Source organism: Rhinatrema bivittatum, chromosome 8 (genome assembly GCF_901001135.1).
Source record: "Rhinatrema bivittatum chromosome 8, aRhiBiv1.1, whole genome shotgun sequence".
NCBI lineage: Eukaryota > Metazoa > Chordata > Amphibia > Gymnophiona > Rhinatrematidae > Rhinatrema > Rhinatrema bivittatum.
In genome coordinates, this window is record NC_042622.1 from 231363930 (window position 1) to 231379716 (window position 15787).

The following is a 15787-nucleotide window of genomic DNA, read 5'->3' on the forward strand; positions in this document are numbered from 1 at the left end:
ATATACGTAACATAAACAACGTGATTGGGAGCTTGGGACTCCCATGACAGCATGGCTAATTCAGCCCTGCTATAGACGGGGAAAAAGCAAGCTTGCTTACTGAAAACGGTGTTTCCGTAGATAGGATGAATTAGCCATGCTGACCCACCCTCCTCCCTGGCAGTCACCATCTTTTCAACTACAATACAGCTTAATCACAGACTGAGGAGAATGTTACTTTCCTGCGCTGGAACACACGCGCAGCCACAGAGAGCTAAATCTCTGCTCGGTAAAGCTCCGCCTCCTGGACCTGATTGACAGATCCCATGACAGCATGGCTAATTCATCCTGCTATCTATGGAAATACCATTTACGGTAAGCAAACTTGCTTATTCAGAGTAGTTAAATCACAAGCTGATTGTGATAAATTGCAGGCGGACGTTGTGAGACTGGAAGATTGGGCATCCAAATGGCAGATGAAATTTAATGTGGACAAATGCAAGTTGATGCATATAGGGAAAATTAATCCATGCTGTAGTTACATGATGTTAAGTTCCATATTTGGAGCTACCACCCAGGAAAAAGATCTAGGCATAATAGATAATACAGTGAAATAGTTGGCTCGGTGTGCTGTGGCTGTCAAAAAAGCAAACAATATTAGGAAGGGAATGGTGAATAAAACAGAAAATGTCATCATGCCTCTGTATCTCTCCATAGTTAGACCCGCTCCTTGAATACTGTGTACAATTCAGATTGCTGCATCTCGAAAAAGATATAGTTGCGATGGAGAAGGTATAGAGAAGGGCACCCAAAATGATAAAAGAGATGGAATAGCTCCCCTATGAGGAAAGACTAAAGAGGTTAGGGCTGTTCAGCTTGGAGAAGAGACGGCTGAGGTGGGATATGATAGAGGACTACAAAATCATGAAGTCTAGAACGGTAAATGTGAATCTGTTATTTAGTCTTTTGGATAATAGGAGTATGGGGCAGTCCATGAAGTTAGCAAGTAGCACTTTTAAAACTAATCAGAGAAAATTCTTTTTCACTCAGCGTACAGTTAAGCCATGGAATTTGTTGTCAGATGATGTGGTTAGTGCAGTTAGTGTAGCTGGGTTTAAAAAAGGTTTGAATAAGTTCTTGGCGGAGAAGTCCATTAACTGTTATTAATCAAGTTGACTTAGGGAATAGCCACTGCTATTACTGGCATCAGTAGCATGGGATTTACTTAGTTTTTGGGTACTTGCCAGGTTCTTGTAGCCTGGATTGGCAACTGTTGGAAACAGGATGCTAGGCTTGATGGACCCTTGGTCTGACCCAGTTTGGAAATTTGTTCTTATGCCACCCATAGGCCTCAGCCAGGGAGGAGTTCCTGCTGCTTCTGGGTCCTTACAAAAAAGGGAGAAAGATCAAAGCTGTTGCCCACCAGGAAAAAGTGACGAGGTTGGGAAGGGGAATGAGCAAAGAGGCCAAAAAGAATAAGGTAGAGGAGGGAGACAGAGGAGATGGGGAAGGAAGAATAAAAGCAAAAAGTGTAATTTAAAAAAAAAAAGTTTAAGCAAATCAAAATATGAAAAAGATGAGCAAACTAAGAAAATATAAAAAGAGAGAGATGAAACAGTTAAAAGCAAAAATAACAATTTTGTAGGGTGGAATGGAGTTTTCCTTAGCTCCTAAACAATTTTGGCTGGCACCAGTGTTAAATTTTCCAGCCCTTACCATTGCGTGGGGTATGGAGTCTCTCTGCTGCTTGTCTGGTCTATATCTGTATGTTTGATATGGCCTGTCTATCTGTCTCTGTGTTTGGGTGTGTTGTGTCTATGCCTCTTTGTGTCTGTATTCTTTCTAGGTATATGTGTGTCTCTGTGCTTGTCTGAGTGTTGGGTTTCTGTGTGGTGTTTGTGTCTACCTTTGGGGGGGGGTGTCTTGTCACTCTGTGTCTGAGTATGGGGCAACTGTATCTGTCTGTTTTTAAGGTCTGTGTTAATCTTTATATTTCTGAATATCTGTTTTGCAGTCTGGGAGTGGGGTGTCTGTGTGGTGGTATCTATTTCTCTGTGTCTATCTGGATATGGGGTGTCTTCTTCTCTGTGCCCATGTATGTGTGAGCTTATTCCTTTCAGCAACTTAGAGAAACAAAATGGGGGTTTTGAGCTACTGGTAGGCAATGTGGCTGCCTGGTGAATATACTTAACGTGTGTGTGAGATTTTTATAAATACACATACAGTAACCCATCCTGAGGGGCCCCACCCAATTGCATGAAAAGAAGAGGGCCTGTGGCTCAAAATATTTGCTTACCCATTCTGTAGATCTTAGGACTGTTGCTGCAGACTCAAAGGGAGAAAGTAAATTGGTTACAAGGAGTGGGAGAGAAATTCCAGGTGGCTGTGAATGAAGGCTCATGGTTGCATTGCTTCAGTTGGAACTGGTTCCAGCTAATTTGGAATCCCAAAGCAGCAAGGAGGAAGCTACCAAGCTAGATTAAAAATGTTACTGCTTTCTCAATATTTTTGTATGAAAATAAAGGTCATAAAAAAAACCCCAAAATTACATATGTTTATAAATGTTTGAAATTTCCAATAAAAATGAAGGTTAAAAAAAATTACATATGTATTTTTTTGTTTTTGGGTGAAATACCTATAATACCTCTGAATGTTATCTGCTTTGAAGTAAACCAGTCACAAAAGGAGGAATATAAACCTTAAAATTTAAATTAGGATCAAGGGGTGGGGTGAGCTAGGGGAGACTGCTGGTTGTGAACACTGCTGGATTCAGATGGGTAATTTGAGGGTATCCATGTGTGAACTCCCAGCAGGCTCCTGGAACCGCGGGGTGCTGTGTGCCTATAGTGCACCTGCTCTCTGCTGGAGAGATTCATCAGCAAATGCACATTTAACTTTTCTTCTTCGTGTACAGATACTCTCTTGTTGGTATCATGGGAAAGTGGTGGGGTGCCGGTAGGGAAGAGATTGAGTAGATGTTTTCAGTTGCTCCTCATGATTATCTGTTTGGGGGACTCTTGTAGCTCATTGTCATTTCAGTTGCATGGTTTTTGTTTAATTAGTAATATGTATATTTATTGTAGTCTGTCTTCTGGCAGGTTTTATATTTTGAAAAGTACTTGGCATGACTGTGTTAACAACTTTTTAGTTTGAAACAGTTTGAGTTTCTGAGATTAGGGAAGGGGGAAACTAGCTCAGCATTCTCACCAACACCAGTTATAGTCTCCAGACAAACAGTTGTGGGGATGAGGGGTGAGCACAAGGTGGCTTTGCAGGAGGCAATGAAGTGGTGGGGTGGGGATATCTAGTGTATTGTAGTGAGCTAAGGTATAAATCCAGCCATTTCGCCTGCACATTATCTGCCTCGTTTCCATCACGATGGGAATTGGAACTGCATTGGAAAGATGGATGCCTGATAATCAAGGGAGATTTCTTGGCACAAAGTGATGGCAGCACTCCTCCAGAGATGCATTTGGCTTTTAAATGTGTAAACAAAATTTGCAAGAAAAACCTACCATTTTATTTTTCTGCAGGAAAGAGCAGTGAGAGACCTCCATACTCTGGCTTTTCTAGAGACCCAGGGATGCCAGGACTGAATCAGGTAATGTTATAGTTAACCAAAATGAACAGTTGATGGGAATAGATATTAGAACCTGGGCAATACTTTGGCAGCAGAGTTATTGAAAAGTAAGTGCAGTTGCATTTTAGTAACATATATTTGTGGTTTTATTTGGGGAGGGGGAGTTAATATTTCCTGACTAAATATTTACCCCATCTGTTATATTTCACAGCATCTGCAAAAGTGCACACATCAGGATTCAGGTGTTGTGGAAGAATAATTTGAGGGTTTGGTATAGGGGAGTTAATTCTGGTCCTGGAGTGCCACAGACTGCTCTGGTTTTTGGAATATCCACAATGAATATGCATGAGCTATATTTGCAGACATTGAGGCAGTGCATGCAAATACCTCATGCATATTCATTGTGGATATCCTGAAAACTAGTCTTGTTTGTAGCACTCCAGAACTGGCGTTGCCTACCCCTGGTTTAGTACTTAAATGGAAGGAGCATAGGCAAGGCCCTACAATGGCACGATGGGGGAAATGTGGTAGGATTGTGATAGTTGAACAGTGTGGAGGAGGGGAGACAGTGGGGGGAGAACCTCTCAGTACTAGACTTAGAGGTTGCTGCAGAGCAGGAGTGATGTATGTTGAAAAGGATTAGCATGATAGTGTTTTCCTTGGTTGATATAATAGAAGCAGAATTGTTTGAGGGGAAGGGGTTGGGAAAATAATTGACTAGTTACTGAAGTTTCCAGTGTGATATTTTCCCTTGGATGAAGGCCCATAAAAAGATTTGTAGCTCTTTACCATCCTCACTCTGTGACATAAGCTGTGCTAGTATTTGCTTTTTCTGTCAATAGGCAGGCTTATTTAGCCATGCTGTTCAGCTGACGTTATCCAGGCATCATGGGGGCAGAGCTGTCTCTAAGCTCGCAGAGCTTTTCCCCTGTGTTGCTCTTCCTGTGTGCCTCATGCGAGTCTCCTCAGTTTTTCTTTCTGCACTCTGCACGGATGTGTGGAGTCAAGTCTTACTTTTCCTCCTCCGGCATTCTTGTCAATTTTTTTTCTCTCAAAAAGGCTCACTTAAGTGCTACAATACCTAAAAACCCTGAATCTAAATACTGCCAATGTGGCACAATCATATCGATGACCGATGGGCACAACTACTGCTATGTGTCTTGTTCCTGAACGTGACCAAGTGGCCTGTAGAGAATGTGGAAGAATGTCTCCCAGAGCCCAGCGCCAGACAGCTGCAAAAATCCTAAGGCTCTAGGAATAACAAACATCTGGATCCTACGCCCCTTCACCGCATGAAGAAAAATTGACTCAATTCTTTCCGGGACCGAAGTTCCATCATCCAGACCCAGTAAGGCGATCGACATTGGTAGGATCCGGAGACACCCAAAGTATCCAGAAAGGGAAAAATCCACCACCAAAAGTACCTAAATTGCCTCAAAAGGTGACATATACACAGACTGCGCTGCAGGCTAAGGCTCATAAAAAGGCGATGGAGCGGTCGACGCTGGTTAGTCCATTGGACAGATGGACGCAGACTATGGCGTCTGAAGAATCGACGCAAAAGAGAGCGTACGGCCGGCACATAAGGCATTGAGACCATATAGGTAGGTTAAGGCGTCAGATGTTGACGCAGGTAAAAAAGTCAGCCTGCTCGAAGCAGGCCAGGGTGTCAAATGACACACATCAAGACATCAGAGAAGTCTATGCATATGGAAAAGAGTAAACAGTGGAGTGCCTCAGGGATCTGTACTTGGACTGGTGCTTTTCAATATATTTATAAATGATCTGGAAAGGAATATGATGAGTGAGGTTATCAAATTTGCAGATACAAAATTATTCAGAGTACTTAAATCACAAGCAGATTGTGATACATTACAGGAGGACCTTGCGAGACTGGAAGATTGGGCATCCAAATGGCAGATGAAATTTAATGTGGATAAGTGCAAGATGTTGCATATAGGGAAAACTAACCCTTGTTGTAGTTACATGATGTTAGGTTCCATATTAGTAGCTACCATCCAGGAAAAAGATCTAGGCATCATAGTGGATAATACTTTGAAGTCGTCGGCTCAGTGTGCTGCAGCTGTCAAAAAAGCAAACAGTGTTAGGAATTATTAGGAAGGGAATGGTTAATAAAACGGAAAATGTCATAATGCCTATATATCGCTCCATGCTGAGACTGCACCTTGAGTACTGTGTACAATTCTGGTCGCCACATCTCAAAAAAGATATAGTTGCGATGGAGAAGGTACAGAGAAGGGCAACCAAAATTATAAAGAGGATGGAACAGCTCCCCTATGAGGAAAAGCTGAAGAGGTTAAGGCTGTTTATCTTGGACAAGAGATGGCTGAGAGGGGATATGATAAAATCTTTAAAATCATGAGAGGTCGGGAGAAGGAGCGGGGGAAAAAAGTTTCTTCGTAACAATTACCTCTCGTCTGAGCCTGAACTTTCCTGGAGAAGGTAAAGACTGTTTGCTTGCTTCCTGGTTCCTGGGGTGACGCCCACTGAACAGCACGTCGACGTTAACAGCTGGGCTGGAGTTTAAAAGCCAGTCTCCCTCGGCGCTTGTCGCCGTCCCGGCGCGTGTTGTTACCAGGGAATTTTTGGGCTTCATTGGACACAAGTAAAGTGAGTAATCACTTTATATTTTCTCCCTGCTCCCAACCCGCCCAGGTTAGAGTTTTAAATTGGAGAAGACTTGGAGAAAAGTAATATCTGGTATCACTATATACAATTCTTAATAAAATGCCGCATACAAAAAGAAAGGCAAAGATAAGAGAGGCAACAACACCCTCTCTAACTGAGCCACATCAATCTCAGATACCAGCATTCTTTTCATCCACTCCTAGAATAGAGCCGGAGGAGGTGGTCATTGTAGACCAAAGCACTGAGCGGGCGCTTAATCTACCGACCGAAACATCTTTGAGCCCCGGAGCTCCGTGTACCCCTCCACAGCCACAAGTAAATTCTTTAGAAGTATCAAAAGTTTCCTTATCTTTAACTGAAGGCAATGGAGAGGTCCTGGCTAATAAGGGGAAAGAAGAATCAGGAACAGGAATAGATTTGAAAGTTTTACCACCTAAACCAAACGAAATAACACTTGATTCCCTATGGTCTGCTATTGTCTCTCTCGAAACTGCAATAATAAAACTAACACAACAAACTACAGATGCAAATCTGCAAACAAAAAATTTGGAATCTTCATTAGAAAAAATGAACAAGGAAAAACAAGGAGTGGAACTAAGATTGAATGCGCTTGAAACCTGCCATCAAAGGTTTACAAAAACAGAGATATTACACAACAAGAGATTAGAGATGATTGAGAATCAACAAAAGTACTTAAACTTAAGAGTACTCAATTTCCCTAAGCTCAATCTAGTCTCACCCTTGGACATGTTTAAGGAATATTTATCATGTATATTGAAATGGCCTGAGAAATTAATGCCTACTATATCTAAAATATACTATGTGGATATTAAGAGTAATACAGCTGAGGGAAAGAAAGAGGAGGGATTGTCATTAAATTTATCAGAAGTGTTAGAAATGACATTAGAATCAAAAATTGAGGATAGAACTACCCTACATGTTAGTTTTGTTTTTGCAACAGATAGGGATGCTATATTCAGATTGTTTATGAAGAAAAGAACAGAACTCTTCCACGGTGGAAAGATCTGGGTTTACCCAGATCTTTCCAGAACAACTCAATTAAGGAGGAAAAAATTCCTAGAATTAAGAACAGACGTGGAAAGTAAAGGTGGGAAAATGATTGTAAAATATCCATGTAGGTGTGAAGTTTGGAGAAATGGTCAAAAATATGTTTATTTTGAGAGAACACAGTTAAAAAAGTTTCTTGAATCTTCCCCCCCGTGAAAATTAGCAATAGGAACGAAGCAGAAAAAATATATATCTAGGTTTGTCTTTTCCTTTTTCAATTGTAAAAGGTATTCCTGTTTTCCTTAAACCGCTCAAATTTCTTTCTCAATCCTGGAGCATTACCTCTTACATTTCTTACTGCAGATTAGAGATGTATACCTCAGTTATTGATAACAGTATGGAAAATCTGTAACCAATTGTTTATTTTCTTCTATGTAAGATTGTTAAAATCAGCATAAATTAAAAAAAAAAAAAAAATCATGAGAGGTCTTGAACAAGTAGATGTGAATTGGTTATTTACACTTTTGGATAATAGAAGGACTAGGGGGCACTCCATGACATTAGCAAGTAGCACATTTAAGACTAATCGGAGAAAATTATTTTTCACTCAGCGCACAATTAAGCTCTGGAATCTGTTTCCAGAGGATGTGGTTAGTGCAGTTAGTGTAGCTGGGTTTAAAAAAGGTTTGGATAAGTTCTTGGAGAAGTCCATTAACTGCTATTAATCAAATTGACTTAGGGAGTGGCCTCTGCTATTATTGGCATCAGTAGCATGGGATCATCGTGGTGTTTGGGCACTTGCCAGGTTCTTGTGGTCTGGTTTGGCCTCTTTGGAAAAAGAATGCTGGGCTTGATGGACTCTTGGTCTGACCCAGCATGGCAATTTCTTATGTTCATACCACCTGACACATGAAGTGACATCTGGTTTGATGCAATTAAAACCATCTAAGCACCACTCAACGCAGGTCAAAATTGAGACTGGACAAATATCTCCATAAAAAAAGATGTCATCACATCATGACACACCAACAAACCCTGAAGCTCTGTCCAAGTTCATTATCAGACCAGAACAGTCTCCAAACTACTTCCCTGGGGGAGTAACAGACCATCATATAAAGCTCTTCTGTAGTTGTCACACCAGGAAATGAAGAAATCTCCTATCCACATATCCTCTTCCCCAGACTCAGCTCACTCAAGACAGGATCTCTTTCAGAGATCATAGACTTTGTTCCCCTTCTTTACAGGAACCTCTACCAAATAGATCCAGACTTCCAGTAAAAGAACCTCCAATGCCCAGACCTAGGGTCCCGTACGTGAGCATTCTTTTAGTAGCACTACCCCCACCAGAAGGGAAGAGTTCCCTATCCCATCCATATCCAGGTTCTGGACATCACTATTCATTGGACTGGTCAGCAGTTAAGCCATCACATAAAGGACGTATCCATTCAGCAGCCCCAGGTACCTCTACTGCAGAAACGGTCTCAAATCACCTCAATCTTAAAGTCGTCCTTTGTGAACCTCTCTACAGCACATGTTTCTAAACCACCTCACTCTTCAGTACCATCCAAAGGAGATTGTTCTCCTCAGTCGGAATATCCTCCAACTATAAACATGGAGTTTAGTCCACATCCTCTGGGAAGTCCATGTTTTTCCTCTGAGCCGAATGACCAGCCTCAGGAGTCACTTCCATCTTCACCAGGAAGCTCTATGGGAATCCATTCGGACCCACTGGAAGAGCTCCCTGAGATGCCTTCACTGCCTGAAGACCTAACCTATTCCAAATTTCTGGAGAAGGTGGGCACACTCAAAGTTGGAGACCTGCAAGGTCCCCTGATCCTAGAGCGGAGACAATGAGTGTTTTAAAAATCTTAGTTCCATCAGAATTGATGGCTCTGCCCTTGCATATATTGCTGGATTCTGTCATGGACAAAGCATGGGAATCCCCTCATACTATACAGCATCCGAAAATTAGATCTAAAATTCCGGTTCAGATTCCACATGGCTCAGTAGTCATCAAATCTGCTATGAAAAAAGCAAAGACAGGATTGCACTCCAATACACCACCCAGAAAAGACAACGGGGTATTGGATGAATTTAGTCGCAAGATTTTAAGGTTCCATGCTAAATGCACTATACAACACTAATTTTACATTACACAATATTTATACGAGTGTGTCCAAAACCTGAAGCCCTTTGTCTCTATGGGGCAGGGAAATCAAGCAACACCACAACCATTAATAGATCTGCAAGAAGCTCTACAACACCTGCTAAGAACCATCTACTAGGCCTTTGACACATCAACTCAAACATTGGCAGCTTCCATTGCAGTCAGACATATAGCTTGGCTGCGCTCCAGTGCAATTCATGAAGATGTTCATGACAAGTTAGCGAACTTGCTCTGTAAAGGGGACAACTTATTTGGAGAGAAGCTGAGAGAAAGTGTCTCTCAAAAGAGCAAAATGTGGCTATGCAGTCATTAACCTCAATGACAGTCAATCTGCCACCAGGAGGTATCATTCACCATATAAGAAGAGTACCAGTGTAGACCATACAGAAATTACTGTCCATATAGATCACCTTCCTATCGGTAACCAAGGCCTCAAATGCAGCAGCCTCAAAGGACCAACCAAGAAGGTCAGAGACCCCAAAAACCTCAGCAAACATAATCTGAAAAACAGCAGCGTTTTTGAGGAATAATCAGTCAACACCAATTGCAGGTTGGGGACAGAATATATTTTTTACCATGCCTGGTCCAAGAGCCAAAGGTTCTCAATATAATCTCTCATGGATACAAACTGGATTTCGCTCATCTCCCACTGATGCCTCACTTAGTAGCACCCACAGGGGACCTTTCCCAAATCCCCATCTGGCAGGAAGCAAGGGATCTGGTGTAGCAACAAGCGATCCACGCTCTCCCGCTTTCCCAGATCAACAAGGGCTACTATTCCTAATACTTCCTCATTTCCAAGAAGTCTGTGGTGGTGGTAGGGGGGTCTCTGTCCCATTTTAGACCTGCGTTCTCAACAAATTTATCAAGAAACAAAAGTTCAAAATGACCTCTCTGAAATTAATCCTGCCTTTTCTTCAGGTAACAATCAGATGTGTTCTCTGGACCTGAAAGATGCATATACTCACATACCCATCCACAATGTGCATTGGCGTTACCTTTGTTTCCTAGTGAGGAGTCAACATTACCAGTACAAAGTACTTCCCTTTGGACTCTCATCTGCCCTGAGAGTCTTCATGAAATGTCTTGTGATGTTTGTGGCTCACTTATGAAAATGGGGAGTCAGGATTTTCCTGTTTCTCGACGACTGGCTCATTGTCTCTCTAAATCCGCAAATTCTGCGGGAACAGTTGATTGAGACAATTCGATGCCTGGAAGAACTGGGGTTTATCATAAATTATGAAAAATCCCACCTAGACCCTTGCCAGATTCTTCATTTGATAGGAGCAAGGATTCAAACCCCTTTATGCAGGGCTCAGACTCTGTATTCTCTATGCCTAATTTTCAGCAATAGACCTTTACTACAGTTCGCCAAATACTAGACTGACTTGGACATGGCAGCAGAAATATATATGGTTCCTCGCATCCGTCTTCACATGAAGCGATTGCAGTGAGGAAGTCACAATGGAATCAGCACAAGCAATCCATGTTGAAGAGAATTTGCATTACAGCCTCAATGAAAACAGACATTTTGTGGTGGCTGTGTCTCAGTACTGGCGAAGGGTGTCTTTCAGGAATCCTACTCTCCAATTAATAATCATGACTGACAGTTCAACAAAAGGTTGGGGAGCCCATCTTCATTTAAAAACGCAGGGTTTATGGTCCCCAGCAGTACGCCAATTCCAAGAAAACCAATTGGAATTGAGAGCAATAAAGAATGTAATACATACCTTTACTCCAACACTGCAGGGAAAGTCTGTAATGATCCACATGGACAACCAAGTAGCCATGTTCTATATAAACAAAGGAGGATCAAGTTCCAGGATTCTCTGCAAAGAAGCAGTACAGATTTGGGAATGGGCAGAGATAAACGAGACAGTCAATCAGTCATACTCAGCAGAATCTTACACCCACATGAATGGTCTCTAGAACAAGCTGTAGCAGAGGATCTTTTCAACCGCTGGGGAACTCCATGCATAGATCTGTTTGCATTGGAGTACAACATGAACCTAAACATCTTTTGCTCAATTCTCCCCAGCAAATGAAGAGTATCTCAAGACCTTCTTTAGATCTCCTGGTTAAGGGGCCTCTTGTACGCATATCCCTCAATTCCACTAGTCACGCACGATACAGAAATGTATATTGGAAAGGGCAGACATGATACTTATTGCTCCAGCATGGCCAAGGCAGCCATGGTATGCCTATCTAGTGCATCTCTCCAGTAATCCACCAATATTTCTGGGGGACAGCATACAATTACTATTTATTTATTTATTTATTTAAGGTTTTTTTATACCGGCATTCATGAACTCGTTCACATCATGTCTGTTTACAGAAAACAGGGGTGCGGATAATACAACCAAAAAACATAAATAACGTGATGAAGAGAAGCAGTTACAATTAACAAGGGCTAATGAACTGGGAATGTAAGAAATAGAAAGAGATAGAGGAGAATAATTATATACAAAATTACTAATACAAGAGAATATTACTATAAAAATAAAAATTTTTATAAAAATAAAAATTACTAATACAAGAGAATAATTATATACAAAATTACTAATACAAGAGAATGGAACACTCATTCACCCAATGCACTCCTTTCTCCAACTGACAGCATGGAGATTGAGTGGGAAGTCCTAGGACATTTCCATCTCCCACCTATTATCACTGACATTTTGATAGCAGCTAGAAAACCATCCAGCAGGAAGAATTGCACCTTCAAGTGGAAAAGATATTTGGGTACTTGCCAGATACTTGTGACTTGGTTTGGCCACTGTTGGAAACAAGATACTGGGCTTGATGGACCCTTGGTCTAACCTGGTATGGCATATCTTATGTTCTAATTGTGCTGCCAGCAGAGAATTGACTCTTTCACTTGCTCCCCAAAGGGTTTACTAATGTATCTACGCTCACTTTCCGCCTCCAGGTTTGTTAGTGACATCCATACATGTACACCTAAGCGCAATAGAAGCTTATCACACCACAGGAGCAAATCTCTCAATCTCTTCACATCACCTGATTTCACGCTTTGAGGGGTCTACTACGTGTTCACCCACCACTGTGGAAACCTCCTATACCGTGGGATATAAACATTGTCCTGGAAAACCTAATGGGTAGGCTCTCTTTGAATCCATGGAGTCCACATCTTTGAAGCACCTAACTTGGAAGGTACTTTTCCTTGTTGCAGTCACACCAGCTAGGCAAGTGAGTGAACTTCAAGCCCTAGAGACCAATTATCCTTACTTGCAATTCCACTCCACCATGACAAGGTCTTACTATGTACACACCTGACCTTTTTACCTAAGGTTGTGTCAGCTTTTCATTTGAATCAATTTCATTACCCACCTTCTTTCCTAAACCTCACGCAAATAGAAGGGAAAAAGTACTTCACACATTGGACTGCAAGAGAGCCCTGGCATATTACAAAAGAAGAGCTCAAGCAGTTAGATGTACATTCCAACTTTTCGTCTTAATCTGAATGACTTGGGGAAAATCAGTAACAAAAAGGACACTATCCAGTTGGATATCTCAAGTCATTCAATTGTTACACATCACATTCAGTGATGCTCCGTAATCCAATTAAGGCACATCAAGTCAGAGCAACATGACTTCATTAGCGTATTTGCACAATGTACCAATTCAAGATTTGTAAAGTAGCGACGTGGTCATCAATTCACACTTTCTCATCCCACTACTGTCTCTATCAACAGTCGGCAGCTGACAATGCATTGGGATCAGCAGTGTTGCATCATGTCCAGTAAATGTAGTGGCTGTTCACAAGCACGGGTTGCTAGTTGATACTGATAATAGACTAACACAAGCAACCTTCAGCTTGGGACTCCCAGACAGCAGGGCTAAATAAACCTGCTTATCAATGGGGAAAAAAACAAGTTTGCTTACTGTAAACAGTGCTTTCCATAGATAGCAGGATGATTTAGCCATGCAAACCCTCCCTTCTCCCTGGACAGCCATCTAAATTTTACTCTGCATGGATCAGCTTTATGATCAACTGAGGAGACTCGCACGAGGCGCACGGGAAGAGCAGCGCAGCCGCACAGGGGGAAAAGCTCTGCGATCTTAGAGACTGCTCCACCCCTTGATGCCCGGATGATGTCACCCAGACAACATGGCTAAATCATCCTACTATCTACGGAATATACCGTTTATGGTAAGCAAATTTGCTTTTATCAGAGCAGGTTTCAATGGCAGAATCTTTCTTATGCTACAGTGTGTTTTCTTGTTTGCTTTGTGACTGTATACCAGTGGCAGAATTTCTGTTCCCCCTGAAATAAAGGACATTTCCTTAAGAGACAGCTGTGCTACCCTTCACAAGCACAATATCACTGAAGCTGCTAAAATTGAACAAAAAAGGATGTGCTAGAAGATGCTTTCATAATGTGATTTTTTTTGTTGATAAAGAGGTGTGGGAAGGAGCTGAGGCTGGGGGTGGTTTTAATCTCAATACCACTGGCCTTCAGCTCTCAAACTCAAATCAATAGTATGTTCAGTTTGTTTTTTTTAAACAGCTGTGACTGTTCCTATGGCTTTCAGGTATGTGTATATGTATATATATATGTGTATGTATATAGAGATATAGATTATATCTATGTATAATGTAATCTGTAGTCCTTGTCCAACTGTGTCTTTGGACATGGTGGTAAGGGGGAGGTATATGATAGGGAGGACCTGGGGGAAAAATAAGTTTTGTTGGAATTTGGCATTGTGTATGTAGGAAGGGGAGGATTGCTAAGCAAGGCAGCTGTCAGTGAGCTGGAAAGAGATCAGCCTTGAAAGAAAGCTGTATGTCTTCATTTGCACCATGCTTGGTTTGGTTTTGTTTTGTTTTTTTTTTAACTCCCTAAAGCATACCTATAGCAAGCATCTGTGTTCACCTGCAAATCTCTCTATTTGTTGTAAGACATTGCCCCAGCCTTTCTGCTTTATCCTTGGGAGCAGCTATACTTGGAATTATCCAAGCACATCACACAGATGGATATCTAGAATTTTCTGTGTGGAAGGTGTGTAGTCATCTAAGAGGGGGAGTATTGCTGCTTGTAATGTGCATAGCATTTTATACACATTGTATACAGAGGATACTTTCTAAAACCATGAATAGCACCACTGAGTAGGCTGTTTTGGGGGAGAATGAGCATACAGCTAATTAAACCTAGAATTTTAAAGAAAAGTACTCCAAGGGGACTCATGTTGTCTGCCCCTGAATGAGCAAGTATATCTGTCATTGCATCAAGTGGGAACTATGTGGGAGCACAGCTTGGAACCATCTGGGGGGGGGGGGGGGGAGAGCAGGGTGAGGAGGGTGAGGAGGGTGAAAGCACATGCTGGTGGGCACAGGAGATGGGGAGCAGTGTACTGCACATCCAGCCAAATCCATTTTGATGGATATGGGAGTGACCAGTCATCCGGCGTGATGGAGTCGGGGGAGGAGGAAGAGGGAGAGAGTAATAAGGAAAATAGATGTATGAAAATGTAGGGTGGGTGCTGTTGGAGGGGTTGGAAATTATTCTGAATACATCTTCTCTTCTTTTCCCTTTCCTCTAACCCAGCTCACTCAACAACTGTCCCTTCACTACCATGCATCTGATTAAAGTCAAACTTTTGTATTTGCAAATTTAAGAGCTTATTTTTTTAATTCACTTAAACAGTTTTTACTCTGTATATTTTTAAGTCAAATTTGGGTAAAGTTTTCAAAATTGGCTGACCTAATGATTACTGCAGTGAATGTAGTCTTTACAATGGTTCTTTACAAATATTAACATGCATCTTGGCAAGCTGAAAGAGAGCAAACATCCATGTTTCCATTACAGAAAACTATGCAAGATGTAAACTTGATGCTTTCTTCACCCCCAAAGCTTTGAACTATTTGAGTTGCTTTTTGTGCTTCAGCAGTGCATCTTCTGGTGAATACCCTACTAGTGGCTGCAGCTGGGGAAAGAGAAAGGAACTAAACTGATATTTTCTGGGTTAATCGCCCCTGTATTACTGTTGGTTTACTTTGGAATAGTTTGTATAAAACATCTCTAAGCCAAGTCCAAGTTGCTATCTTGAGATTATCTGAAATTGTTAAATGGACTAAATAGCAAATGCATTGTGTGCTCTGAGACCTTGCTTACAGCCAGAGAGTTTCAGAAAAGAGGAACATTCCTTTCCATCATGCTTTAGATTTCAGACTTTTAAGGGCAATAGGGCTGTCATTGTTAACCCTCAATTGCCTTGCACCAAACTTTTAAAATAAATTCTTATCTAGACATATTCTGTTTAAGACAGTGATGGCGAGCTCATCCTCAAGTGCCACAAACAGGCCAGGTTTTCAGGATATCCACAATGAATATGCATGAGAGAGATTTGCATACAATGGAGGCAGTGCATGCAAAGCTTTCTTA

At 41.6% G+C, this 15787-nt stretch overlaps 1 protein-coding gene across 13 annotated transcripts in view; it reads left to right on the forward strand.

Annotated features, from left to right (window-relative positions):
- The window catches only part of TCF3 (transcription factor 3), a 405060-nt gene that overhangs the window by 224406 nt on the left and 164867 nt on the right, over nt 1-15787 (forward strand). For all 13 annotated transcript variants that reach the window (XM_029613971.1, XM_029613972.1, XM_029613978.1 and 10 more), the window contains exon 6: nt 3513-3580. In XM_029613971.1, coding sequence (XP_029469831.1) covers nt 3513-3580 — 68 coding nt within the window. The remainder of the gene's footprint in view (nt 1-3512; nt 3581-15787) is intronic.